This window comes from Sphaerodactylus townsendi, linkage group LG01 (assembly GCF_021028975.2).
Source record: "Sphaerodactylus townsendi isolate TG3544 linkage group LG01, MPM_Stown_v2.3, whole genome shotgun sequence".
NCBI lineage: Eukaryota > Metazoa > Chordata > Lepidosauria > Squamata > Sphaerodactylidae > Sphaerodactylus > Sphaerodactylus townsendi.
In genome coordinates, this window is record NC_059425.1 from 63,477,445 (window position 1) to 63,505,334 (window position 27,890).

Consider the following 27,890-nt stretch of genomic DNA (forward strand, 5'->3'; position numbering starts at 1 on the left):
GGAAGGAAGTATCATCCAGGAGAGTCTCTTTACTATTTCACCTGAGTTTTGTGAAGTTTGATCCAGGGGTCCAAAGTTATGCTTTTACCCCAAAGGGGGTGCCCGGCCCCATCACCCATTGTTTCAATGGGAGCTAACAGGAGATGGGGCCTACACGCTTTACAAAGGTCCCATAACTTTGGACAGCCCCTGACCCAAAACTGCAAATCTGGGTGCTATCGATTAGAAGCCGAGAGTCTCCTAAAAGATACCCACAAAGAGAGTTTGGTGCTAAGCAAACAATTGATGCACCTCTGACCAGCAGGCACCCCCCAAAATTTCCCCAGATTTTCCTTTAAATCCCCCCCTTTGGCATGGATTTAAAGGGAGGAATCCTACAGGGTCCCAAGACTAAACATTGAGAAGAGTGATGCTTCTGTTTACAGGGTAGGGAGAATCTGCCCCCAAAATAGCATCTCACTTTCAGTATTGTTAACTTTAGGAACCCCAGATTTTCCCTTTAAGGTGTGATTTAAAGGAGACATCTAGGAGATCCCCTAGCTTAAACACCCATTTAGAAAGTGATGCTTTTGGGGGGATGGATTCCAGCTTCACTTGTTTAAACTAGGAGCCCAGGTCTCCTTTTAGAGATTCACAACAAAAGGAAAATCCTAGGAGTTCCCCAAGATTCATCTTGTGATGAAAGTGATGCTGCTTCCCCAGTTCAGGGGACTGGATACAACACCATAAAATGTTTTCATAGCTTGTGTAAAACATTTTGAAAGCTTGTTTTGCGAAAATGTTTTCAAAAAAATATTTCTGCTTTGTTGCATGGTCTATTGCTGTGTTCAGAATATATGTGAGTTTAAGAGACGCGTTCTATAGTATGTGATGAGTGACTTTTGACAGAAATGACACTGAATTGTAAACAATCATTTCTTGGTCACGGTGCGAGTGGGAGAGCAGCTGCCCATGGGGAGAGCAAACTCCAGTTTGCTAACTAAAAGCACTGCATGCTAGGTGCTTGTAGCTTCTACAAGGGAGGCAGGGGAGGGTGTATGCGTTGCACGCAGGCAGCACTTACCTTGCAGCACCTGGGGCTATCAGAACTCAGGTTTTGCCCAGGGCTCCCAGTTTGTTGCCCTAGATTACGCCCGCTGCCTTCGTTTATCTGTCCTATCATTGCTTTTTTTAAAGTCATCCATGCTTGTGGCTATCACTACAATACTATATGAAGCTCTAGGATGCAACAGGTCCACTTTTTCTACCCCGTCCATGATTCTATAGACTTGAATTATATCCCCCCTCAATCCTTATCCCCTCCTCTCAAAAACTGCTATATTAGTATTTGCTCCTAGCAAGGTAACTTGCATTATAGTAAATTTTCTGGATTTTCTTGATCTATCAGTCACTACAGATAAACCAAGTGAAATGTTTGAAATCTTTATTTAAAATGTAAGATTATCTTTGTATATGGATTTAATGTCAGTGACCTAGCTATAATAGCAATTATCACCTTTGACTCCACAGATGTAGGATTTTGCTCACCCTCTTCATTGCTATATCCATTTTTTTTTGGCAGCAGGGGACCCGAAGCTAAGCAACTTTTTAGTCAAGTGCCCCTGGAGCTATCTTTTACCTACTGTTCCTCAAAGAAGAATGTCCTTATTAATTTAAAAGAAACAAGAAACAAAATGAGGAGATTGTAGTAATGCTAGCATGGCCATTTTAGCAGCATAATTCCACAGACTGAACTAAGACTGACTCACCTCAGGGCCCACCATCCTGAGCAGCCATGGGACAAAAGAGGAACCTCTGGTAAGCCCTGTTAAGCCCCACCTCCCAGCAGCCTCAGCTCTCAATTATCCTTACCAAGGAGAAAAAGAGAATGTAGCCCACTTGCAAACCGCTTATTCAAAATACGCTGTTTTAAAAGATGTGGCTTTGAGAGAAAAGCCCTCCCAAAATGGAACAACAGAGCTCACTCTGCTCTTCCTGTGCCAGTCTTCTTCTCCCTCTGCTTCCTCCTCTCTGCTCTCCATTTGGCTTCTCACACTCTCTGCTCAATTTCTGAATGTTTGGACTTCCTGGGCTATTGAAACTTGGGTGGGGGGGTTTTCCCTCTGGCAGTAACACTTAAAGGTAAAAGCATGTCCCAGTCTATAGAACTGTATATCCAACGTCATAAAATTCAAGAGTTTGGATTGTGTACATTATAAATTGCTTTTCTTTCAAATTGACCTGTATTTTATTATGAATTCCTGAGTATTGCTTACAGAGTTCCAACGACTGTATATCTCTCTCATTTTTAGGCCCCAGGTTGATAATCAGGGAATAGCACTGAAACAGATCACAGAAGTCATTGGGTTCAGTCATAGTAGCTGCTACTATACAAGCTGCTCTGTCCCTTCAGAGATAAATTATTTATAATTTTGTATCAAATAATCATGTTTTTAACATAATCTAACATATGTGGTCAACATGCTCTGTAACTTTTAATTTCTGCTTTGCTTCAAAGCTCCGACCCAGTGAATATACCAAGATATTTGTTCTAACTGAGTGAAGTCCTGCAATCCACAGAGAAGCTCTTTTTTGCCAATGTAGAAGTAGTATAACCATAAATACAACAGGAATTCCCTCTCTTTCCACAGGTGGATTCAAATTATGCAATGTTCTGACATCTGTGGAAATTGCTTATAAAAGCCAGCCTACTAAAATGTGCTTCAGTTTTAGTGCTTTTATTCATGCTTTGATACTTTTTTATTCATATACAGCAATCTGAATATTAGAATATAAAGTGTTTCATACTACAGGAATGTATCTTGAGAATAGGTGAAAACTGAATTACATTTGAGTTAAAAGTAACAATTTAAACTGCTTAACTGCATTGTGACCTTTTATGGAATAAAATGGACCCCAAATTCCAAGAAATAAAAAATGCCATTCGTTATTATTATGCTGTGCAGAATCTCCCTATGTGAGATTACTCATATGGAAGGAAGGGAATTCAAGGTCATGTTTGTTTCAAACTTGTTGGCCCAAAAAGCTTGAATGAGAGAGGGAAATGTGTACTAGAAGGCAGGCATAAAATAACTCATTTGGACAACCCACTTTCTGGTTCACAGTATTGGCCTAATTGGAAGGATATGATGTTTCCTAAAATGTCGAGGTATGCAGAAGGAAGGACAGGAACCTGGCATTTGAAAACTGTTCTTCTCATGATCAGGGCCCCTGTTGCCTCACTTTTTTGTCCATGAACAGCTTCCATCATTCTTTGTAATGCCAGATGGATCTGCTTACCTGCTTGGTTTTGCCCAGTTCTTCTTTTTGTTCATGGACCCCGAGCCATTCTGGCTTGAATGTTTGGCTTCGATGAACTTCACAAGGAATTTTACATCAACTCCTTTTGTCACTGAATCTCACCCCTGTGATTCCAATACCCTATCTATTTGTATCCATTATGTCTCTTATCATTGACTTAACTTCTTCATGACAGAGCTGCCAGAATGCCAACATCAGGTCTATTGCTCCGCTAAGCCCCAATATAGAACCATACATATGTGAGTAGATTTGACAGAAGTGTACAAAGCTTGGTGAGATATTTATTTTCACCGAGGGATGGAGCAGTGGGAGATATATTTTGTTATTTACAAGAATCTTACTTCTGCATTGATTTTTTTCAAGTGATGTCAATAGAAATTTCAATTGCAGCCTGTAGGGCACATTTCTGAAGGACAGTCACTACCAAAACTTTCAAATTTATCTTCAGGAAACTGTATCCTAATGACCCAGGTTTGGTGAAGTTTGGTTCAAGGGGGATTAAGTTATGGGCCTTCAAAGGGGCAGCCCATGTCATCTATTATTTTCCATTGGTTAAAACAATGGGGGGATGAGAGTACACCCTTAACTAGGGGAGTCCATAGCTTTGGACTCCCTGGACCAAACTTCACCAAACCTGGGTGGTATCAGTAAGAGACTCTCCTGGGCAAAGTGGGCCTCAAAGGTATAGCCGCCATCTCCTATTAGTTCCATAACTTTGGCCCCCCTGAACCAAACTTCACCAAACTTGGGGGGTGTCATCAGGACAGTCTCCTGAAGATATCCTGAAATTTTGGTGTCACTAGCTTTAAAAATGCTGTTTTGTGTGGAACCCGGCAGGCTTCATGTGCAGGAGCAATGAAACACATCTCCTTAGCTCCCATTGGAAACAATGGGGATAGGGGCTACCCCTTTGGGGGTCCATAACTTTGGACCCCAGACAAAACTACCCCAAACTTTAAACGGCATCATCCAGGACAGTCTTCTAGAGATACCCTAACATTTTGGTGCTGATCACCCTCCCACAAAAAAAATCGCTGGCCCCCCCTGCAGGCCAAAATCACGAAAAAAAACTTACCAAAAAAATAAAAAATGCATCAGAGAATCTCCGAGGATGTTACCACAGAGGACCCAGGATGCATTACCAGGAGTTTGGAGGGGGTGGGCTGGGGCCCTTGGCCCTCCTAGCACCTCCAAACTGGCTCAGCTTGGCCCGATCTGTGGATCGGGCCAAGCCGAACCGCCAAGCCTTGCTGCCTGAGCTCCGCCTCTTGCCAGCCCTGCTGCATCCTCGTATGGATCTTTGTGGGGTGGCAGGACTAGCAGTCAGGGCACACATGCACCTGACTGACCCACCTACCATCTATCTCCTCAGTGTCAGGTAAATTCTTCAAGTGACAGTGATTGAGGTGCCTGAAACCTCCCCACCTTCTCGTACAGCCTGAACAGACCTACCAGGCTTTTAATTATCCTTGCCCACTCTTGACTGCCCTTCTGCTTCTTCTTTTTGGCCCCCTTTGGTCAGTGGCCATATTTTCCATAATACCCTCCTTCATGCCCCACCAGTGGGCACCCTAGTAGGTCCATTTCTCTTGCTTCCTTTCACAAGGGATGAGAAGCCATAATGTAAGCCTCAGTACTCCCATAAGCTGCCTCACTCCTGCAGTCCTTGACAGACTTCATTTTCCCCACCTCACACTCCCAGGTGCCAGTCACGTTTCAAAAGGCATTAGGAAGATAGCGAAATATCTTTTGCATCCTCTTCCAGATTAAGCTCAAGGATTGGACTGTAGGCCACAAGTAAGTTTAAAGCTAAATCATTGGAGGTCACCAACTTATGTTTTGGTTTCTTCTTATGGTAAGTCTTACGATCCTCAATTATAGGCACACTTATGCCAGTTTCATATTTGCCAACATGCTGTGGATCAAACTGACACCCAGCCAGGATTTGTTGCTAAAATTAGGGTTTAAATCCCCTAAAAATACTTAGAGAAGAGACTTTAACCAAATTCTTTTAACTGCAAGGCTACATAAAGAAGTGAAAATCTTAAGAACATAAGAAGAAGGCCCCTAGATCAGGCAAGTGGTCTATCTATTTCAGCAGCTTCCTTCACATATCAGCCAATCAGTTATCCTAGGAGGACAGGAAATGTGGCATGGAGACCAAAGCCTTCCCCTTTTTTGTTGCTTCCTGGCACTAGTATTCAGAGATTTGCTGCCTTATGCTATAATGAGCTCTGGAATATTCTGCAGCTGTGCACTGGGATTGCCAGCTTCAGGTGGTGAAAATCCTGGAAATTTTGGTGATAGAACCTGGAGAGGGCAGGATTTAAAGAGGAGAGGGAGACCAGCAAGAATGGTCCCTCCCTCCTCCTCCTCCTCCTCCTCCAAAATGGCCATTTTCTCATGGCCCCTTCCACACATGCAGAATAGTGCACTTTCAATCCACTTCCACAATCATTTGCAAGTGGATTTTGCTCTTCTGCACAGTAAAATGCAGCTGTAATATGCATTGAAAGTGCATTATTTTGCACGTGTGGAATGGGCCCATGATCACTCACTTGAAGGATGGCAACCTTATGCATAGTTCCCATGGGTGACTGCACAGAGAACAACATAATAAATGCTAGTTGCAGATAATTACAACACTGCTTTCTCTTTTATTTGTTGTCAACTTTCTACATACAAAGCAAATTCTGAAGTTAGTACTTTTTTTTTACAGATGACTCTTTTATTGATTGGCAGTGGATTATCCTGGATGGTCCAGTAGACACATTGTGGGTAGAAAACTTGAATTCTGCATTAGATGACTCTAGAACATTGTGCCTTGCTAACAGTGAACGAATCTATTTACCACCAGGAATGAGAATGATATTTGAAGTGGACAGCCTCTCTCAAGCTAGCCCTGCTACTATTAGTAGATGTGCCATGGTTTATGTGGTACGTTTCTTAAAGTTAAAAAAAAAGAGGAAAAGTAGGATTCTATCTTTTTTACCCAGCAATAGAGGCGCTGGGGAGCGTCAGCCTGCTGCAAGCCCATCGGGCATCCCTCAAGTTGAGGAGTGCCGGGTAGGCCCGCAGCAGGCTGCTGCTGGGCAGGGCCCCTCCACCTCCATCAGGCAGATGGCGCCTAGGGGAAGTGTTGCCCCAAAGCACCATTTTCCCCCAATATGCCTCTACCTCCTCTCCCAGGGGAGGGGGGAGCGAGGGGGTTTTCAGAGGCACCATTGCCCGCTCTCCACCCCCACAAGAAGTTCCTCTGCAGCAGGTAAGTGGGCAGCAGGGGTGGCACGGCAGGGGGGAGCAAACCGGTTGTTTAATTATTAGAATCCCACCACTACTCTTGGGCAACTGTCCTGCTTATCTGCTGTCTGCATGGGACAACTCCATGGCTCAGGGGAAAGGCCTGCATGACACCATGGAATTCCCAAGAAGTGGATTTTGATCATCTCCAGGTAGATGGCATAACAGCAATAAGCTTGGATATGTGGTATATTTGATTAACTGGAAAAACCAGTCTAATCATGATTGTTGGATAACAAAGTTTTTACTGTATGTTCAAAACTGCAGGAAAGTGCACATACTATGAGCAGCATCAATAAAAAACATATGTAAATAAGAACGAATTTATCATAATTTGTTTATTTTATTTGTTAACAGGATCCAGTCGATCTAGGATGGGAGCCATATGTCAGGACATGGTTGAAAAACATTTCTGCAGTAATATCAGAAAATGATGTTGAATACCTTGGAAGTTTGTTCCAACTGAGCATGAAAAGAGGGTTAGAGTTTTTGGAAAAAAAGAAGAAAATGCAGATATTTCCTGTACATCAGATGGGCATTACAATGAACCTTTGCAGAATTCTTGGTTCATTTATTAACATAATCAGAGCAAGTGAGGGATTGCAATTCAGTAAGTAAATTGTTCTAAGAATAATGTAATTTCTTTTATGTAGTACATATATAACAAGAATCATAGACAGTTCTGTTTCTGAGGTGGGATGAATGGTGATATAAGAATTGCTGTGTCTGTTGCAGCAGACACAAAAAAGAATCCTTTGGCACTTTAAAATTTAACCAATTTATTGCCCAACCAGTAGTAAAGCCCATTGAATGAAGAAATACAACGGGCTAGAAAATTGGTAGGTTTACCAATTTTACCACTGGGGGGGCAATTCCTCCTCCCTTTCTCTTCCTCTTTGGACCCCTCTATGCTAGCTGCATCTCCCCACCTGGACTACTCCCAACTTTCCATCTGTCCCAATGCCTGAGGACCTGTCACCTTCCTTTTCTTTCAAGGGTTTTCAGCTGTGTTGTCCCCATTCCCTCACAGAAGCTCAGATGAAGAGCTTTGCAGCAGACACCCTACCTTGCTGCAATGCCTTGCAGGGCATCGGCTCCTGTGCCAATGTATGAGAAGAATCCCTAAAGTATCTTATATCAAGTAATTATATCAGAACTATTTCCATCTTCTCAAATACATAGAACTGCCCTGCCATGACATCCTGCCCAAAACCATATTAGCACTTTTTTGTTTTTCCTTTCCTGAAAGCTCCAATAGCTTCTCCTCTTTTCCTGCTTTCCTGAATGAGGTTTACCATATCTGAGAAGGATTGCACTTTAGGATATGCCACTCAAAGCGGATATGGCTCTGTGAAAAACATAATATGTAATTGGTCCCTCATGAGTTTTCTTCCACAGCGAATAGAAATGTGCTGCATAATGCCAAGACTGAACTGAGAATTTTTGGAAAAGAAGATCTTGTAGACTTCCCCAGCACTGTAGACTGTTTATGTTTGCTTTGTAGACTGCATTGCTGAAAAGAAACAATATTTAAATACCATCATATTTAGCATAGTAACTAAGACTCATCAACTTCGTTTCTACATTTGAAGCAGCAGCCTAGTGTTCTAGTACATTTACAATGCATTTCTAAGCAGATTTACTCAGAATCCTTCTTAGGTCTGTTTAGCAGGGCTTATTCCCCGGAAAATATTCTTAGGATGGTAGTGCTAGAGTTTTAAAGTAAATTAGAACCAAAATTGAAAAGATTTATTTTTTATTAAGAATAGTCAAAGTATTAAATCAGTGCATTAAAAAGTTATAATTAACTATAATTTACATTTGTTATTTCATGAATAGACCATACATCTGTTGTGTTATTTTTAAGGTCAGAAAGGAAGACATGAATCTACAACATCTTCATTTCTGAGCCAGGTCAATTCTTCTCAAATTTTTGAAACTGCAGTATTCTTTGAAATGGAACCATCACATAAAAAGTAAGCAATAAAGATGCACAATGAATTATCAAACACCTGGAGACAGTTGGATCAAGGCAGTTCAGTACTACTGATGTTAACTCAATTTATCAGCAGGTTTGATATGGTTGAGGAAGATCTTTTGACCTACAACCAGTGGTGGGATTCAGCAGGTTCGCACCACTTTGGCAGAACCGGTTGTTAAAATTGTGCTTATATACAACCAGTTGTTAAATTATTTGAATCCCACCACCGGAACCAGTTGTTAAATCCTTTGAATCCCACCACTGCCTACAACCTTGCCAATAGGAATACAAGGAACAATCTTTCAATGGCTGGCCCCATTCCTCAATGGTGTTGCTGAGAGAGAGGGTCTCACCACTGCAGCTTTTTAACAAGAGGCTGAGAGAGAGGGTCTCACCATTGCAGCTTTTTAACAAGAGGCAGTCTTCTCCTCATTGCTCTTTTAACATCTATAAATATTCCTTCACTCAGCTAGTCAGGAGTGTCAGACTGGGGTGCAGTGGGGTTACATGGAGGAAATTGAATTAGACTTGATTGACATAAGCAAGACATGAGCTAGTTAATTTAAATTTAACTTTCACTACATAGGGCTTATGTTTGATGATCCCTTGCATTATAGATATTTTGACTGAAGCAAACATGTTTAGTGAAACCTTTCTTGAGTACAGAGTGCTCTGGGAAGAATGTCCATAGTTCCTTGTTTCCTACCCAGAGACAGTCAGTTTGAGACATTCAGCATCTGGTGTCCTTGCCTCTTGTTATTCTTCCTCCTCCCCCTGGCACCTATGCTGTAATAGCAGAATGTCAGCTCCCAGGCAAGAGGAAGCTTAGCTTTTAGTTAGATTTTTCTCATTGGCTGACACTTATCTTGATTAATGGTTGTCGGGTTACATGTATGCTTAGTCGAAACACCAGTCTCCCTTCCTCCTCTGGCTGTAGCTGCTGCTGCCACTGCTGCTGCAGGATGAAAGAGAGGCTTGTTACTCTCACTCCTCCCTTTTCCAGGGTATTTCAATATTAGAGTATTTCAATATTCTCTTTCATCCTGCAGCAGGAGCATTAGATCTATCATTATTTGATTATTAGATCTAACACTGTACAGCTGCTGAAAGTTGAAAAAAATTAAAAGCCCTTTTGATTATTGGGGAGGGTAGAAGTAAAGCAGGCAGGTTAGAGTGGAGTTAAAAAGCCCAAAGCAAAGAATAACACAGGGCTATTTCTTTCACCTCCACTGTGAAGCAAGGAAAAGGTCACCCTTAGCCCACTCCCACAAACAGTAGAGTTTATCTGATCTGCTGTGCAATGAGTGGAGGGAGGGGGGGAGGATGAGAGGCATCCATAACAGAAACTCTTCCCTGAAGAGAATCTCCCTTCAGCACAGGACAGAGCACCTGTGTATAAATCGGCCTATGTAAGTAATTTAAACTGTAAGAAGCTGTTAGAGCAACACAGGATTTTTAAAAGATAAACAATATTTAATAAACAGTTGAAGCTAAGGTGTTAAGAGTTGAAGAGAAATATTTGATGAGGTGGGCAGTGAGAAAATAAAAAGATAAATCTGTGTTATTGTTTCTCCTACCCTTTTCAGTAATATTGCAAAGAAGAAAAAGAATTCAATGTCAAAAGAGTTTTGTCACCAGAAAGCTAACAATGGTCAATTATTCACGAACTGTTTGCTGTGTAATGGAGACAAACATCCACCACAGAAAGATTTCTTGTACGGATGTATTTCCTCTAGCCCCACTTTCACTTTCCACTCTCTCCACAGCAAGCAAATCTACTTATACCAGAATTTAAATTTTCCTTCGTTTCCATAGAAGGGCAGACTAACCTGTGGGGACAGCTTTCCCTTGGACCTCTTCCCTCCACGTGCAGCCAGCCTGCCTAGTCTCACCCTCCCACACACACTCCCTCATGCTGCTTTGCAAGTTTCCCCTCTCCTCCCTTTTGCCAACTGCTTCCTGCTTCTTATTCTGCAATATAATTTCTATTGCCCATGGCCTCCCCACTCCTGCCTATCTGTTGATCTTTAGATTTTTTAAAAGACATTAAATAACCATATTTATAGATGATAAATCAATACTAATATTTGAAAAAATGTAAAAATAATAAGACTAGTCAATCAGTCCAACCATCCCATTTGCCCCTACATTTGATCAAAAAATTGGGATGTGTCTAGCCTTATAGTTTTATACACAAGCAATTAGTGATTCCAGACCACATTGGGAAAAGCCTGTCAGTCTTGCCGTTTGGGTTTACAGCACATCAGGAGATGGATGATTGTGAACCTGGTGAGCTTAGCAAATGGCAGTTCACATTGTCTTTTTGCGGTTTTGCATGCACACTGTCATTACTTCTCCCTCACTTCTCACCATAAAAGACAATCAGTCTTTTACAGTCGCAAAGCTACAAGGGGGCGGGGGGGTGCACTGTTTACCGGGTGCACGCCTGGGGGCTCAAAAAATCACCCCCAGGCTCCTCCCCCTTTCCCCCCCCCTCTCGCGAGGCGCCCCCCACGAGTGCCTCCCCCACCCCTCCCCTTCCCACACACTTACCTTCCATTTCCTTTCCCTTTTTTCCAGAACTTTTTTTCAGGCTGCAAAGGCCTGTTTGCAATAAAAGCGGCCTGAGGAACGCTTCACAGTTCTCAAGAAGACCTTGGGAGCTCACAAAGGAGTCTCCTGGGAAGAATATAGTTCCCATCCAAGGTGAGATTTTACTGAGAACAAACCTGCAACCTAAAAGTTCTGAAAAAGTGTAGGAACAAAGAAGTGTGGGAATGAAGAGGAGGGAAGGGGGGCATCATGGGGGCACCATGGGGGTAGAAAATTAGAATGCGCACTGGGCACAGTTTGGCCCAGCTACGCCTCTGCTCTTTTATGGCTGAGGCTCAGGTTTGATCAGAAAATTTAAAAAAAAAACTGTGAAAGAGTCAGATCCCCATACTGGCTTCATTCAGGTTTTTGAAATCTTTATGTTTATTAAACCTGAACCCAAAAAATTCTCCACCTGCCTTTGAACTTGAGGTGATTCTTGGAGGCAGCAAATGGCAGAATAAGGAGGTTGAAGACAGTGTCCAGAGGCAGTGTGCAGACCTGGATGCTAGACCTGACCAGCTGAGCTCAGCATTCAAATCTGTGCATTGGAGATCCAACTTCTGGGGGGATGGGGTTGAAAATTTCCTGATCTACTGACCTAAATCCAAAAAGTACAGATTAAAAATTATGCACACCAAGAAAAATCAGGAATTGCCCTTAGAGAAGCAAGCTAGAGATAGAAAAGGAATGATATATAATAGTAGAGAAGGTGCTGATCTCACTATCCTATCTAATTTCTTCTACTGGAGGCGGGGGACATCTTGATAGGGTGTCTTCTTCACCAATTGCAAGGAGGCAGGGAACTAGTGCTAGCGAAATGCCTTCTTCTTCCTGTGAGGTCCACACGACTCGCTTCTAGCCTCAGCAGTATTTCTTTCCTGCCACTGCACTGCAAAGGAGTGCATCGCGTTTGTGCTTAGCTCCTTAAGGATCTAGCACTTCAGGAGTCTTGTGTTGAGTTTGTGTGTGTATTACTTGTTTCTTGGTGTTTTTTGTGTCCACTCCCCTCCCATGGCGCTTGAGTGTGTAAAACGTTTAGGGAAAAGAGGAGTGACTAGGTTAGACTTCACATTCCAGCCTAAAAGCGCCAGGGCGAAAGCTCCCTCACGATCCCTCGCCGCTACCGCGCCTTGGTTCCCGCCAAGATATCGACCAGCTCTTTCACACACCCCAGGGAGGATTTGGCCGCTCCGCTCGCCGGAGGGGACCAGATCGAGCAGAGAGCAAAAACCATCGCCTTCATGGGAGGCTCCAGCAGAAGGACCTCCGTAGAGAGAAAGCAGCCAGCAAGGGCGGGGCCGTGCCAGCGAGCAAAGCAAAGCCCTGCCGCGGACCTGCAACAGTTGAGGAGCTTGGCGCCTTCCGGTAGCGCAGCCGTTAAGCGGCAGCTCCAACACCGGTTTCCCGCCCTGCACCCCATCGCGGGGATTAGGTCCCGGTGCTCCCCGACCAAGAAGAACCTGAAGCGACCCAGTCAGGGCAACAACCTCAAATCGAGCAAGGCAAGAGCGGGCCCGGGGGGGAGGGGGTGGAGTCCACAGGCCCCAATTCTCAGCCAGCAACAACGTATAGGCTTAGCGGCAGTCAGCGGCCCTGGCATAACGCACCGCCAAGAAGAGTTGGCAGCAGCTTTTGGCGAACAAATAGACAAAGACCCACTGGAGGCCAGGGAGAGGCCCAGCGCCCGCCCGGCACAGAGCAGCCGCGCGGTAAAGCGGCAGCCCGCGACCAGCCAAAGAGAGGCGGAGGGAAGAGGCGCCATGTACGCAGGAATCCCCATTGAGTTCCCGGAGGAGGAAGAGGACTCCTCGAGAACGAAAGAAAAGGACAGGGGAGGAAAGGTTCTCCGGAAATGCAGAGGAAACGTGCCATAGGGCTACAAGAGCAGTCCCCAAAATTCTTTAAGAATTAGAGGACCTCAGCTACTGATCCCACCAAAGTCCCATATCCAGCATTTGGACGCTGCAAGATCCAGGAGGGGGAGCAGAAAGACCCAGCAGACCTGACTCTGACATTGTTCCAGCAAAGCCCATTAAAGGGCTTCCCAAAGGCAAACTAAGACTACTTCCCTCCAGACCAGGAAGGGGCAAAGCGATTTTTTCGATCCCGGAATACTTTGCTAAGGGGGGGCGCATTAGAATGAGAATGGCTTAAACCGTAGCAAGCGCGCAAAATGCTCCCACCTTCGTACAAAAAAGGGACATACCTGGTCCCCTCCCCAATTCCATGTGCACAATGTGTACCCAGGCACCAGCCATAGATGAGCCCGGTAGCAGCTCATCTCCCACTCAAGGGGACCTGTGAGTGCGTCTCAAGGAAAGGGAGAGGGAAATATTAGAGATTCACTAGATGATAGAAGGTCGGAGGCAGCCCTCCGAAAGGCACATCGAAGTGGATGGCGCAGCCATTAAAGGAGCCCTCACTCCGGCCTCCCACACACGGTCCTCCCAGAGCCAGCATGGCGTGGCTCCAGAGAAGGATCCCTGGGAAAGGGATCCCTGCTATGAACTCTGCACCACCAGAGAGGAGTGGAAGCTGAGTGCTCACTGGCACCTTCTGCCCTTTATAAGCCCCGAGGATGCCACGCTGGATGCCATCGCTCTTATAGCCAGGGCCATGGCATCCCACCATGATCGCATCAGGCAAAACGCGTGAAGCTCCGCCCCTGTACTTAGCCCGGATGCTGGTCAAAAAAAGCGTGGTGGCGGCCTACTCTGAAGTTTTGGAGAGGCTTTGTATTTGGCAAAACATCTAGACAGGGTACTAGCGAGTGAAACTGAGAGGACAAAAGAAGGCAATGCCCACATCTGTGAGACAGGAGAAAAACAACACCAACTCCTAGAACCCGCGTTTACCGGCTCCAACAGGGGAGTGCTCCCCAGATACTCCAGAGAGACCTCAAAACCAAGCTGGCAACAGCAGCAACACCAACAGAGCTCGCTTCCGGAACAAAACTTTCCAAAAACAACATAACAAACAGGGAAAACCATTCAAGCCAGACTTCAAAAAAACAATGACTACCCTGGAAGACCCCCAATGCGGGGGACGTCTCTCCAGGTTCAAAGTCAGCCTGGCAGGGCCCCCATATGAACAGGTGGGCCAGGGAGGTAGTTCAAGAGGAGGCTATGTGATAGAGTTAAGCTTAAAGAGGATTTCCAAAATGCCACAGTTCCCACATACACCAGTCTCTGTTGGCGCCACAGGCCGACCAAGGCTCTCCTAACCCTCCAGGCAGTGGATCACTTGCTTTTAAACATTCAGGCAAGTAGGAGGCCAGTGCCACAGCTAGGAGAGGTTCTTAGGCACCATATTCACACTTTTTTTACAGTCCCCAAACGGGAAATGGGGACTGCAGAGCGAATGCTGAATCTAAGGACCCGAGTCAACAAAATCCAGATTCGATTGCCAAGGTTCCGATATGGAAACTCTCCGAACTATATCCTGCGGCCCTGCAGCACAGCGAATTCTTGACCTCCCTAAGACCTCTTGGGGAAGCATGCTTGCATCCCGATCCACCAGGCCCATCGAGAAGTTCCGCTGAGATTTCTAGGGGTGGGCCTGCAACACTTCCAATACAAAAGCGCTCCCATTTGGACTGGCGCACGCGGCCCCAGAACATTCTCTCGAAGATAGCTTCTGGAGGTCCGATGAATTGCGTCTGAGGAGAGAGGAGGAATCCACATCCATCCCTGCTTAGACGACCTGTTAATCCAGGTCCAGCTCCAAACAACAAGGAGTAATCCATGTCACCCAGAGTGCAGAACACACTGCAAAGGCGCGCGGGTTCATGGTTGGCAACCTCGAAAAGAGCTCAATCGAGACCAAAAGAAGGATGTCGAGGCACCTGGGAATGCTAAAATCCTGGACCGCGACAAAGGGACTCACTGTTCATTCCCGAAGAAAGATCCAAAGAATCCCAGCAAGCAACCTCCAGCCCTGTTAACGCCAGGCAGCACGTGCGCTATTCAAGGGCAGCCAGCCTCCTGGGACTTTTCATATCAGTGATGGTTGTACCTGAACCAGTGGGTACGATTCCACGCCAGGCCACTGCAGCACCTCTTAGCGCCAGATTTCCAATGGGACATAATCCAAAGCAGGACGAAATGTCACGTCATCGAGACTCAAGTCGCAACTTGGTCTCCGATGGTGGCTAATCCAAGGAAGGAACCTACAGAAGGGGCAAATGCACTACCTACCACGGGGAGGCGTCCCCAGGTCTTCACAGATGCCAGCCTGCAGGGGATGAGGGAGCCGCCCTGACGACCAAAATCATGCGTTACCAAAGGAGAGATGGGAGGGGAAAGAGACCAAACTTCGCCATCAACATACTGGAAACCAGAGCCATAGCTCTGGCCTTAAGAACACTTCAAAAGATCTACAACAACAACCGCGTGAATTATCAGGGACCGACAAAGCGTGGCCGGCCAAAATGTTATATCAACAACCAGGGGGGGCTCAAGATCGAGGTTGCATCAAGAAGCGGAAAAGATCTTGTCACCAGGCAGGAGAAAAACCTGCTGCAATACGCTGGAAGCGCCAACATATCAAGGGAAAGCTAAACAGCTAAGCAGACTAGGTTAGCAGGCAGACAGCAGATACAAGAAGGAGAATGGCGAAAGCTGAACCCAGCGAGTATTCCGTCCTGATCTACGAAAGGCTAACCTTCGGAACTCCAGAAGTGGACCTCCTAGCCCTCGCCCTTGGACAATGCCCAGACCAGCCAAGGTTCTTCTATAAGGAGAGTTCATTCCAGCCCGGCCAGTGAGGAAACAGATGCAATGGGCGGTGGAAGTGGCCGCCGGGCCTGCTATATGCATTCCCACCATTCCCATTAATCCCACGCCTCCCTGAGGGAAGATCATCTTGGAGCAGGCAGCAGTCATCCTGGTGGCACCAAGATGGCCGCGGAGGCCATGGTTTTACTCCACCATCCAGGGGCCTAGCCAGCCGGACAGCCTCTGACACTACCAACAACCCCAGACTTGCTAATGCAAAGGTCCGCTATTTCACCCCGATCCAAAGTGGCTATGCTTGACCGCGTGGCGTGTGAAAAGGAAAAGACTGAGTGCAAAAGGCTACTCCGAAAGGGTCCGCCAACACCTGCATCATGGGCTGCCAATACGCGGAAGAAATCCCGCACTATTAACATTTTGTACAATGCCTCGTGGAGAACCCACCTTAAGCCGCTGGGTCGAAAGTCAGAAACATGAACCCGGAGAAACCGGCAATCAAAGACATTTTTAGAATTCCTACAAGAAAGGTTTTGATCCTGGGCCTGAGAAGCGCTAAGTTTGAGGCGGCAACTGGCAGCACTTTCCACGGTATGCGCGCCTATCAAGAGGCAACACCATTTGCCAAACACCCTGGCGTGGCGGTTCCTTAGAGGAGTGACTCTCCAAAGCAACCTCCCGGTAATTCACAGGTTCCCCACCTATGGCGATCACATTGCAGTCTTGAGGTAAGCACCTATGAAGCCACCTTTCGAGAACCCATTCAATCGATACGGCTAAGCGTGGGTGAGAATGAAAACTCTGTTCCCTACTGGCCATCCACATCAATGCCAGGCAGCGTATCGGAACTGCAAGCTCTGCCGTCCAACAGAAAATTCTGCTTATTTTCCACTCCAGACAGGAGTGACTCTTAGACTGGACCCGACGTTCAGCCCAAAAAATTCATTCGACATTTCATTTAAAACAGGAAGAATATCAGTCCCGTCGTTTCTGCCTAACCCAAACCATCCCAAAGGGAGAAGCTCTGGCTTTACCCTGGATTAATGCGGCGAAGTAGCTCAAAGCCTTTCTGATCAGATCAGAGCCCCTTAGGAAAACGGAGGCGCTGTTCATTAATGTAAGCCCTCCCAACGTGGGCTTACCTATGTCAAAAGCAGCCATCAGCACCACGCTCAAGGCTACGATTATTGAGGCGTACAAAGCACAATCACTACCCATTCCATCAGGGGTTACAGCCCATTCCATTAGGAGCGCGGCTGCCAACGCGGCCTTTCGAAATTACGCGACAGTGGAGGAGATCATAGAAACCGCCGCCACCTGGTCGTCCAATCTCATCGTTAAGTAAGACATTACAAACTGAACTCCATGGCGCCTCCGAAGTAGCCTTCGGGAGAGGGGTATTGGAGAATATCATGGGGGTCTTATGCTTCCCACCCTAGTAGTTTTGGGGACACTGCTTTCGGGGAGGTCCCTATCAAGATGTCCCCCGCCTCCAGTAGAAGGGTCCATTGAATACTTACTGTGAAGGGCCTTTCTACTGGACGGCAGGGGGATATCTTGGCCCTCCCTGGGGGGCTATCAGTCCCCAATGTTAATGTTAATGCTCTAGTATAGGTCAGGTTACCTGGGAGCAACTGTTCGTTTGTTGTTGATCTGTTCGATGTTCTTGTTTGTCTTCCTGTGGTCCCTGTCATGTGACTGCTTGGCCAAAAAATGGATACTGAGGCTAGAAGGAGTCGTGACCTCACAGGAAGAAGGCGTTACTTCGTTAATTAGTTCCTGCCTCCTTGCAATTGGTGAAGAAGACACCCTATCAAGATATCCCCCTGCCGTCCAGTAGAAAGGCCCTTCACAGTAAGTATTCAATGGACCCTTCTCACTGCACAGTGCAGGGACTTCTGTACACACCAGAAATTGCCTATTCCATCATTTTGGCTGCATGCCAGCTTGAATAAAGGCACTCCTCCCCATGCAGCTGTCTTCCTTCTAGGGGTGTACCTTTCCCATTCCTTTCCGAATAACCAGGACAAAAATGGCTGGTATATTTTCGCTTGGATCTCCCCATTGGAATGGGCTAGACAGGTATTAAAATGAAAACTAGGAACTCAGAGGTGGGAAATACAGTATTTAGGAGGGTGCTGCCTCCCTCAGCTATAGATCTGCATGCAAGTGAAATATCTTGTACCTGACTCTTCTCAGTATTGTTCAGAGCACTACTAGAATCTTCATGCATTTATTTTCTTATTAATTTCAGAAGAAAGCAGTCATGGTTTTGGCAGAAGCAACCAAGTAAACTGTTTATATTATTAGGAAAACTTTTCATTTTTGCTTTTACTTGGGCATTTGGAGGAGTTTTAAGGCGAGAAGATGAACATGAGGGCGAAACTCTAATTGGTGTGAACACTTCCAATGATGAACTTACAAATCTGACTCGTGACTTCAATTTCCTCGTTCGTGACATATTTGAAAATCAACCCCCTGCTAGTAAGTTGTAATTTTTTCTTTACACAATATGAAATTGTATACATTGTGTTAATACAGAATTAATCTTAAAATTATTCAATTGGAACAGTCCAAAAACCTTCTAATTCTAGGAAATCCAGTGTGCCGCCTGTAAGCAAAATGCTGCCTACCTGACCCAGGAGTGCAACCAACATGAGATTTTTAGCTTTTAAAAACCTAATTAGTCAGAACACAAGAACTGGCAGGCCAGGAGGGCCTAACCATCGGCTGCTGCTACCAACTTGACAAAAGGAAACTAGATATTAGCAAGCAGGTAACCTGTTAGGACTTCTCAGAGGTACCTCATTTTCCTGTCCCCCACTGTCACTTTCTCTTTCACTTCCTTGAAAGCTACCATAGCTTCTCCCTCTTTTCTGCTTCCTTTCCCACCAACCTGCAAACTTATTTTTCACCTTCCATCTTCTGTGCAGTCTCACATTGGGACTGTGCATGCACAGGCCAGCTGTGTGTGTGGGCGGGGGTTGAATTTTAGCTCTGGAAAACTGAAAAGGTGCTCCTCCATTCCAGCGTATGGCGACATTTTCCAACTGAAACTGTCATGTGCTGTGAGGGAGGAATTCCATTTTCCCTCAGTTTACTTTTTGTGGCCATTCAGAATACCAATAGTTGGTTCTCTTGTTTGTCTCTACTAGTCTATTGCTATCAAACTCACTCTTTGGAATCTTGCTGATTCAAAAAATCTTTATTTGTCCAGTGTGGCATTGTCCAGTGTGGCATTAAGATGACTCAAACTAGTGAATCCTTGCTGTGTCTTCTCAGCCTTGGTGAGGCACACTCTGGGGTTTTGTGCACTTACTGATTTCCTCGAGGCTGTTTGTTTTGTAGTGGGGTTTCCCCGCAGTTTCTGTTTACACAAGAGAGTACTCATTCAGTTCTCAGGTCTGTTCAGCAGAGACAAACTTTTCCATAACAGCGGCTTTTATTTGCAAGGAAGACATTAGCTAATGGGGAACTAGAAACGGAAACCAAGGGCTCCACCCAGTAAGACCAAACTAAGCTACACAGATAATGGGGAAGGATCAGAGGTCGTTTCCCCACTCACCATTTGCTGCGTGCTATTCACATCAAATAAAGCAGGGGCCTGCAACATTCCCCACTACCTCAGCGGCGACCATGCAGTGATCCCGATTCTGCCGCTCTCCTTCCTCCTCAGCGTGCAGCATTTCTTCTCCTGGATGGTCAAGCACCTTTTTGAAAACCCTGCACCAAGCCCGGGGGAGTGCGGAAGCCCGGGGGGTGACTATAGGTTTGATATTCCCGCTGCTGCTGGTAACGTAGAGCCATCCGTCCAATTAGGACATGTGCGGCCTGGGTTTTTAAAAATTTTAAATTCTTAAAATCCACGTCTGGACATCGTTTTGAGCACACATGGGCATATTGTGTCTACTCAAATTTACGTGGATTCCTTGGCGAAGCATGGAGATGTTGATTCGTCCTTTTGACAATTAAAAAATTCCCGCCCTAGTACAACGCAGCAGCCAATCAGGACAGCCCCTGAGCAGATCGTGGGGAGTCCTGCGTAGCTGCTGCATTCATTGGACCAAGGGGGCGGAGGCTGTGGTGGGGACAATGAACCCACGTTAAAAAGGTCCCGCAGCAAAGGAAACCGCAGCTTATGACCTCCATTTTGTAAGGGGGGAAACGACCAGAGTCCTTTTGCCTGCACTATTGCATTTTTAAAAGTCCTTTTCTTCTTATCTAAAGTACTCCTACCAATCCATGTTTAGCTGTTTTGCTTCATGGGGAAAAGCAAAGCATCAAGAAAAGTTGCCTTTTACCAGCATTTGGAATCTGCAGCTTCTCTGCTCTGCCTGGTGGTGGATTCAGATAAGGCAAAAAAATGTGTAATAGGAAGTCTATGATGAAGGAAAGGTAAGCTGACTGTGAGGCAGAATGCAAGTGTATAAACATTTTATATTGGAACTTGCTATCATTATCAACAGGTGTCATAGCCCAGACATGCTTAACTGTGTCAGAAGACCCTGAGGACTCCTCAGATGAGGAATTAGACACTGCCATCACACCCTTTCCTCAATCAGCAGCAGAGGCACCAGAGGAGGAGAAGGCAGTCCATGCAGGATCAGACTCAAAAGTGCAGCCAGGCACAAGCATGGAAGCTCCTCAGCCCCTTGGCATTGGGCCAGCTGCAAGGAATCTGATTCCAACATGCTCTCCCCACCTCTCCTGAGCCCCACAAGCAACATAGGAGTAGGATGCATAATGACTTGCATGTGAGGAGACACAATGCTCACTTGGCTGCTCAGCATTGACTGGACCTCAGCTAAGACAGGGGTTGTTTGCAGAAGCAGGTCTGATGCATGAGTCAGGTGCACAGTATCTCTGGCAGTGGGCATCTGGCTTAAAAGAGGTCAAGAGAAAATCTGCCATGTGGTAACAATGTCTCTTCTGTGTGCTGGTGCCACTGATCTTGCTGTATTTGACACGGATTCTCCTGACCTGACCTTGGCTTGTGATACAGGTTCTGCCAGGAGCCTCCAATTCATCAAACTTCTGTTTCCAAAGGGCCTCTCAATCAAAACTCAGTTCCATTTCATTTTGGAATCATTACCTGATAGAGCTGTAGGAGATTCTACAGCAATATCTCCCAATGAAGACTTTACTCAGAAGAAATGCTTCACATAGCCAAATTATTAGAAATTTTATTTTATTTATACTTTACATTCATACCCCGTCAATCCCCCAAAAGCTTTGAAGTGTCTGTAGCGTTCTTAAACCTGAAGTCCAAGAGCAAGATTCTGAATGCTTCGTACTTTCATGTGCCTGTTATGGTGGCTTTTCCCTTACTTGTGGTATTTTTGGACATTGCTACCACAACTGCAAATTTATATGGGTTGCTGGAGCATATGAGAGAATTTCAGAAGAAAATCAGCTTGTGTTTCATAGATTACAGAAAGGCTTATGAAGATCAAGAAAAGCTGTGGTTGGTTTTAAAATAAATGGCTGTGCCATGATATCTTATTGTGCAAGAATTCTTATCTAAAGAGGCTTTCTAACCGGCCTCTGTTTGTGACTTGCCCCATGGTTTCTACTCCAGATACTTTCTGGTGTCCAAGAAAAGAAGTGGGAATGGACCTATTTTAGACCTGTGACAATTGAACAAGTTTCTTATTTTAAATCCATGACAGTTGAGCAAGTTTCTTAATGTTAAGAAGTTTCACATTGGTTCATTCCACACAGCACAAAAAAGACATCTGTGGGACATCTTAAAAAGAGATGACTGCTTCTTTTCACTCTGCACACCCGAAATAAGAAGTCCAGGGGACATCTTTAAAAGAGGTGGCTGCTGGTTTGGTTCCAGACAGCAAAGGCTTTAGAGGGGAAAAGAGACGTTTTGGCGCCCGACCGTTTCACTCTCTGATCAATTTCACCTTCTACTTGCACCTGACATTTTGTGTGCCTGAAATTGTTCAAAGCAAAAACAATCCTGCAACTAGTTTATGGTTCTTTTTTAGGATCTCCCTCTGCATCATTTGTTTCACTAGAAAGAGTACAATCTAAGTTCCTTAGATCTCTTGTACAGGTCCCAAATAATGTTCCCAACTCATGGATTAGGCTTGAAACTGGGATGTTAAAGGTAGAAGCTCTAATTTGTCTACTATGAATTACAAAATGGCCAGGCTGCCATCATAACCCACAAGGTCTTCTCCCTTTAGTTCTTTAGGACAATTTTCAGTCTAGCTGGTCTAGGGCAGTTCAAAGTATCCTACAACAGATGGGATTTTCCATTCAATGTCTCATAGCTATGGGAGCTGAAAGGGTCTGTGCGCTAGTTAAGCAGAGAATTCTTGATATAGGGAGACAAAAGGACCTTTGAAATCACCTGAATTTCCAGAACCAGAACATCTAAGATGGCAAATAATTATAGCACCATATGTGTTCTTCCTTGACAACAGTAACATGAGAAGATTGTGCTCCACGGCCAGATGCAATTCTCTTCCCTCCCTCATTATGGGTAACTATAAGAAAATTCCATATGAAAAGAGGCTTTTGCCTCCTGTCCTCAGAATTAGATTCCCTAGAACAGGGGTAGGGAACCTGCTTGGCTCTCTCAGATGTTCAGGAACTACAATTCCCCATCAGCTCCTACCAGTATGTGCCAATTGGCTATGCTGACAGTAGAGCTGATGATAGGAATTCAGTAGTTCCCTGAACATCTGGAGAGCCGCAAACATCTGATCCAAACAATCAGACATGGACATGTGTAACTTAGCTGCAATTAAAAAAAACAAATTCAGAAAACATCAATTGGAAATGAAGAATGGGGTAGAGGCTGCTTAATTTTTTTTATCAGGCTACTTCCAGTCAAAATCATTCCTCCAACTCCCTCCCCACAGCAGAATAATCCAATGAATTGTTCTTTTAAAGTTGCCCAGGAATGATATGCATGTTCTCCTGATAGTGCAGAAGGTGCAGACATTGATGATCAGTTGTGTGATCCTCAGCTGTGTGGATCAGACAACCTGACAAGCACAGTGATTTGCTATCGCTGTCCAAAGATACCTTAGGATACAGCCCTAAGTGAGGAGATATATTTATGTTTATCTGCCATTCTGGCCAGGAAAAGGGTTTGGCAGATTCCTTTCAATCCATTTCTCATTGGATGGTCTCTCCCATCACCATGTTTTATTCCTTAGTGAAGTTTGATATTCCTTGCTCTATACATGTCCATTCCACTAGGGTGCAGAACTGATTGACAGCTGTCTTTCAATGTATTCCCTTCCAGGACATCTCCTGGGCAGTGACATGTTCTGTACCACTGATTTTCTCTAGGCACTTTGCAATGGATTCTAATTCTGTAAAGAAGGTCAAATTAGGCAGTGTGAAAACAGCAATGTGAGCACAGAGGAGGAACTATCCCCTCCTATCCTGTGGCTGTTTTGTGGAAAGTCAAGTTGGAGTGGAGAGTATCCTCTAGTCTAGGGCATCAAAAACTTTTCATAATTCTACTGTAGCAGGCCCAGATCCCAGATGTATGAGTGCACAGTTCACTCAATGAATAACTGTTACAAATAAGTTTAATTCTTTTTTTCTGTCTGAATAAGCCTCACACCATGTATGTAACTGAAAGAAATAAATCTCTTCAAAATCATCTAAGTTGCTGGGAAATATTAAATTTTTGACTTAAAATATTTTGAATTTTGCAAAAAGCTGTTTGCAATCATTTTTCATCTTTCAAGAAGTCAGATGTATAGAAAGAAAAAATAGACTTTGGGGGCACAAAAATAGCAGTCTGGAAATGTATTCATGGAAATTAGGAAGAACCCAGACAATGTGGTTTTCATCCTACTAAACATTTCTGATTAAGAATGTCCCAAAAGCCAGGAAGAAATTTGGCTAGGGTGGATTTTAAGCAGGTTTCTCCTAAGACTGCCATTTGATCCTATTGTTGCAGTAAAACTTCACAGAGTACAAATATCTCATTGTGGCACTGGCTAATAACCCTGATTATGCTATTAACTTGTACTCAGAGGCGTACCAGCTCCCAGTGCTCCCAGTGCCCAGCTCCCCCTGCCCCACCCTACCCATCTCCCCATGCACCTCCCACACACCCTACTTATGGCAGCCAGCAGGGAGGCCAGATATGGTAGGGTTTGGCAGCAGGCAACTCGGATTGGTGGCTCAGGTGGATGTCACAGTGGCAAGCCGGCTCCTGACCTCCAGGGGCCGGCCTGCAACCATGATGCCTGCCTGGGCCACCAGTCTGGGCCACCCACCACCAGGCTCTACTCTCCCCAGCCTCCCTGGGAAAGGCAGGATCCAGCCTTCAGGGAGGCTGGGGGCGGGGCTTGGATGGGCAGCTCAGGTGGACACGGCAGCAGCAGGCTGGCTCCTGCCATCCAGGGGCTGGCCAGCCACTGTGGCAGCTGCCTGGACCTCCCACCTACCGCCTGGGCCACCCATCTGGGCCACCCACCTGGGAAACCCGCTACAGGGCCCTGCCCTTCCTGCCCCCCCACAAGACAAAATGGTGTGTGCTCGGGAAAATGGGATACCCAATATCCTCATGGGTGGAACGCCCCTACCTGTACTACAGGATTTTCTCCTGTAAGTGAAAAAGAGAGCACACATAAAACTGTATATTCTTCAATATCAATATTACTAGGTTCTCGAGGTTTTTTGGGGCTATGGATTTTGGATATAATATTCCATTAGAACAATGGAAAAATATGTGGTCAAATGATCTTCAATATAAAGCTCTAATTTGAAAGAGAATTTTTATAAATTGATGTACAGATATAAAGGTGGGTGAAAGTATTAGAATCAGGAGAAATGGCTAGGCTGGGCATGGGCCTTCGAGACAGGGTATCCAAACAGGCGAAAGGTGGAAACCTATTATAGAATATATACATACAAAAGAAAAAACAAACTTATGATTAATGGTTTTGAAGTCTTAATGTATTTTAAAATTAAGATTTAATACAGAAAAGTATTATGCTTAGCAGTTTAAACAGTATATATAAACCACATGCTTTTAGCATTCAATATATCTTCAGAAACATATTCTTAAAATAACTAATTTATTGTTTGGCATAGATTTGTTCTGGAAGGCAAGGAAATGCGTCTAAAACCATTCTGTGGAATCTTTATTACCTTGAATCCAGGGTAAGTAATAAGAAAAACTATTCTTTTTCAATAGCACTACAGTGAACACTAGCAAAAAATGTTTTATTATTGCTATATTAAACTACAACTTTCAATTCATTATCTTCTGTACCAGTCTTTGTAGCAATTTTTAGAGAGTTAGAAATTTTCATTGATACTTGAATTTTCATTTAGTTTTCCTTATAAAAGAGTTCCTATAGTAATAGCATCCATTTTAATTATATTTAGGGAAAGTAACCTGTCATTATTGTGCCTTTGTTATATAGTGTCTGTTGTTAAATATTAAATTTACCAGTTATTTTGATCAGTATAGTTATGTCTAATTATAAAAATAAATCAGACTAATTTTTTCCTCCCTTTTTTTAGATACAAAGGTCGGGTGGAACTCCCAGACAATTTAAAGTCATTATTTCGACCTGTATCAATGATGGTACCGGATTATAAACTCATTGCTGAAATAATGTTGTTTTCAGAAGGTTTCAGATCTGCAAAATCACTCTCTGGGAAGATAGTAAATCTTTACCAGCTTTGTAGCAAGCAATTGTCTCAACAGGTAAAATATAGAGGCCAGGAAGGATGTGCTTTAATAAGATGTTTCTGCTTTCTCCTGCCTATAGTGACGGGCAGGAGTCTATTCAGCCCCTGAAGGTGAAACGAAACACCAGGTATTGATACTATTTGCATGCTTTCCTGACATATAATCACCTTTTACAGAGCTGATTGAATGTGAAGGGAAGTCCAGTGACTGACAATTTCTGGTTAGCTTCAGCAAGAGAGAAAATGCAGAGTGTAGCTCTGCCTCAAAATCAGTGCAGAGTGGGATTTAGTCCACTTCAGGAAGAGGACAGACAGAGTGTCCATTTTAGGTCTGTCTGTAGTGATAAGCAGCCCTCTGGCACTGTACAGGCCTCTGCACTACAGCTGTGCCACTGCCACAGCTGCACTGGCACTCATCCATTGTGTTCCTGCGCTGCTCCTTGGCTCTGATGTGTATGCTCTAGAATCAGCATATGCATTTGCACCAGTACCAGGGCTGCACCACTTCCATAGCATTTTTGCGGTTCTCTCTATTCCCCTGGCTCTCATTGATTGTTCTGGGAGTGACTTAACTCTTGTCTTAATCTCAAGGTTTTTTTAAAAATTTGTATTCAAAATTCTTTATGTGCTACAGAAACACAGCTATTAATTTATGTGTACAGTTGGTTTATCATTTATTATCTCAGCTTAAATTAAAATTTCAGTTCAGGAAGTAATCATCTTTAGATAATAGGAAGAACTAATCTATCTCTGCTTGCCATAATTTTACTGAATCTGTCTGCAAAGGCAATATGGAGATTTTTTTCCCAATTTTATGTTTTCTAGGATCATTATGATTTTGGCATGAGAGCAATAAAAGCAGCTTTAATAAGGGTTGGTCAGAAGATACAGGAGCTAAAAACACAGTAAGTCTCACAGTTTTAAATTGCTTTATTTCCATGCAGTTGAAATGTTAAACTGAGAACTATTAATGCTGTAGCACCTGTAGGTTTGCTTCACGTTGGCTGTTGTGGGTTTTTTTGACTGTGTGGCCACGGTCTATTAGTTTTAGCTCCTAATGTTTCCCCTTATCAGTGGCTGCCAAAGCATCACTGAGAGGCATATCACATTAGGATGTAATGTTTGCATTTTCTCTCCATTGCTGAAGATCCAATCCATAGATGAAGGTGAAACATTAGGAGCTAAAACTACCAGATCATGGGCACATAGTCAAAAATCCTTTCAGTCTATCAGTTGTTTCCTGCCGTGAATAGTACATTGATTCATATTTATCAACATAGTCCCAATGTAGTCCCACATGGGTATTGTGCAGGCCCAAATCACAATGAATGCAACGTCAGAAATAACCAATCAATCAATTACACGCTGCATTCAGGCTTTCATTCTTAAACATCAAATAATTTTTAGTACAACTCATAAGCAGTGACAAACATCACATAAGCTTTAGTCTTCTAAAGATACAGTCAACATAAGTTACCAACCCCCCAACTGAATAAATTGGATCATCTCATTTAAACTTGAGCTATTCGTCACTGGGGTCTTCGTTCCAATCAATGGGTTCTGACACAGAACTTATTATCTTTGTGTCCCGAAATTCTCTCTATTTATCTTGTTTAGTCCACTGCATGAAAACTTATCCGTCCATCCTATAATGGGTAGAAGTCAAGTCCCATAAGCAACGCTTCATGTGTATCCAGCATTTTTTGCAATCAATCATGCTCATTATCATGAGTCAATTGAATTCATTCGTCGGACTTACATCCCATAATGGTGTAAATATTCCAAAGGCTGTCAGCCACGTTAATCTACACCACTACATCAGGACAAGCGTGCTTCTGATCCCCTACCGCCATAGATGTACAATCTTGCACAATATGCAAGAAGTCAGGTTACATGTGTACTATAGTATGGGACTCACGGCTCTCAACCTCAGAGCCGCCACCTCCCATCATCACCCTGTGATATGTTTAGTTTCTCTTCCATGGAAATCAACTAAATACGCCTAATTAGATTCTCACAGCTACCTAGCACTTTACAAATGACACATATAATCTAGGGCTTTATTCAGACTGAACTTATCCATCTGAAATTTAAAGATATACCGATTTCAACTTGTAGTATTTTCTCATCCATATTACTAGAGAGGGCTTCTTCCATAAAATGTTGAACTACGCAAAATCACAAATCAGAATCTACATGATGGAATTCTTGAAAATGTTCCACTAACGGTGCTTCATCTTTTCCCGTTCTAATGCAACTCCTGTGATCCACGATTCGGGTCTTAAGCTGGCGTATCATTT

The 27,890-nt window shown here is 44.3% G+C and overlaps 1 protein-coding gene across 1 annotated transcript in view; it reads left to right on the forward strand.

Annotated features, from left to right (window-relative positions):
* The window catches only part of DNAH14 (dynein axonemal heavy chain 14), a 306,182-nt gene that overhangs the window by 119,866 nt on the left and 158,426 nt on the right, over positions 1 to 27,890 (forward strand). Inside the window, 3 exon segments of the mRNA XM_048504880.1 lie at positions 24,985 to 25,053; positions 25,420 to 25,606; positions 26,416 to 26,495. Of these exon segments, the coding sequence (XP_048360837.1) occupies positions 24,985 to 25,053; positions 25,420 to 25,606; positions 26,416 to 26,495 (336 nt within the window).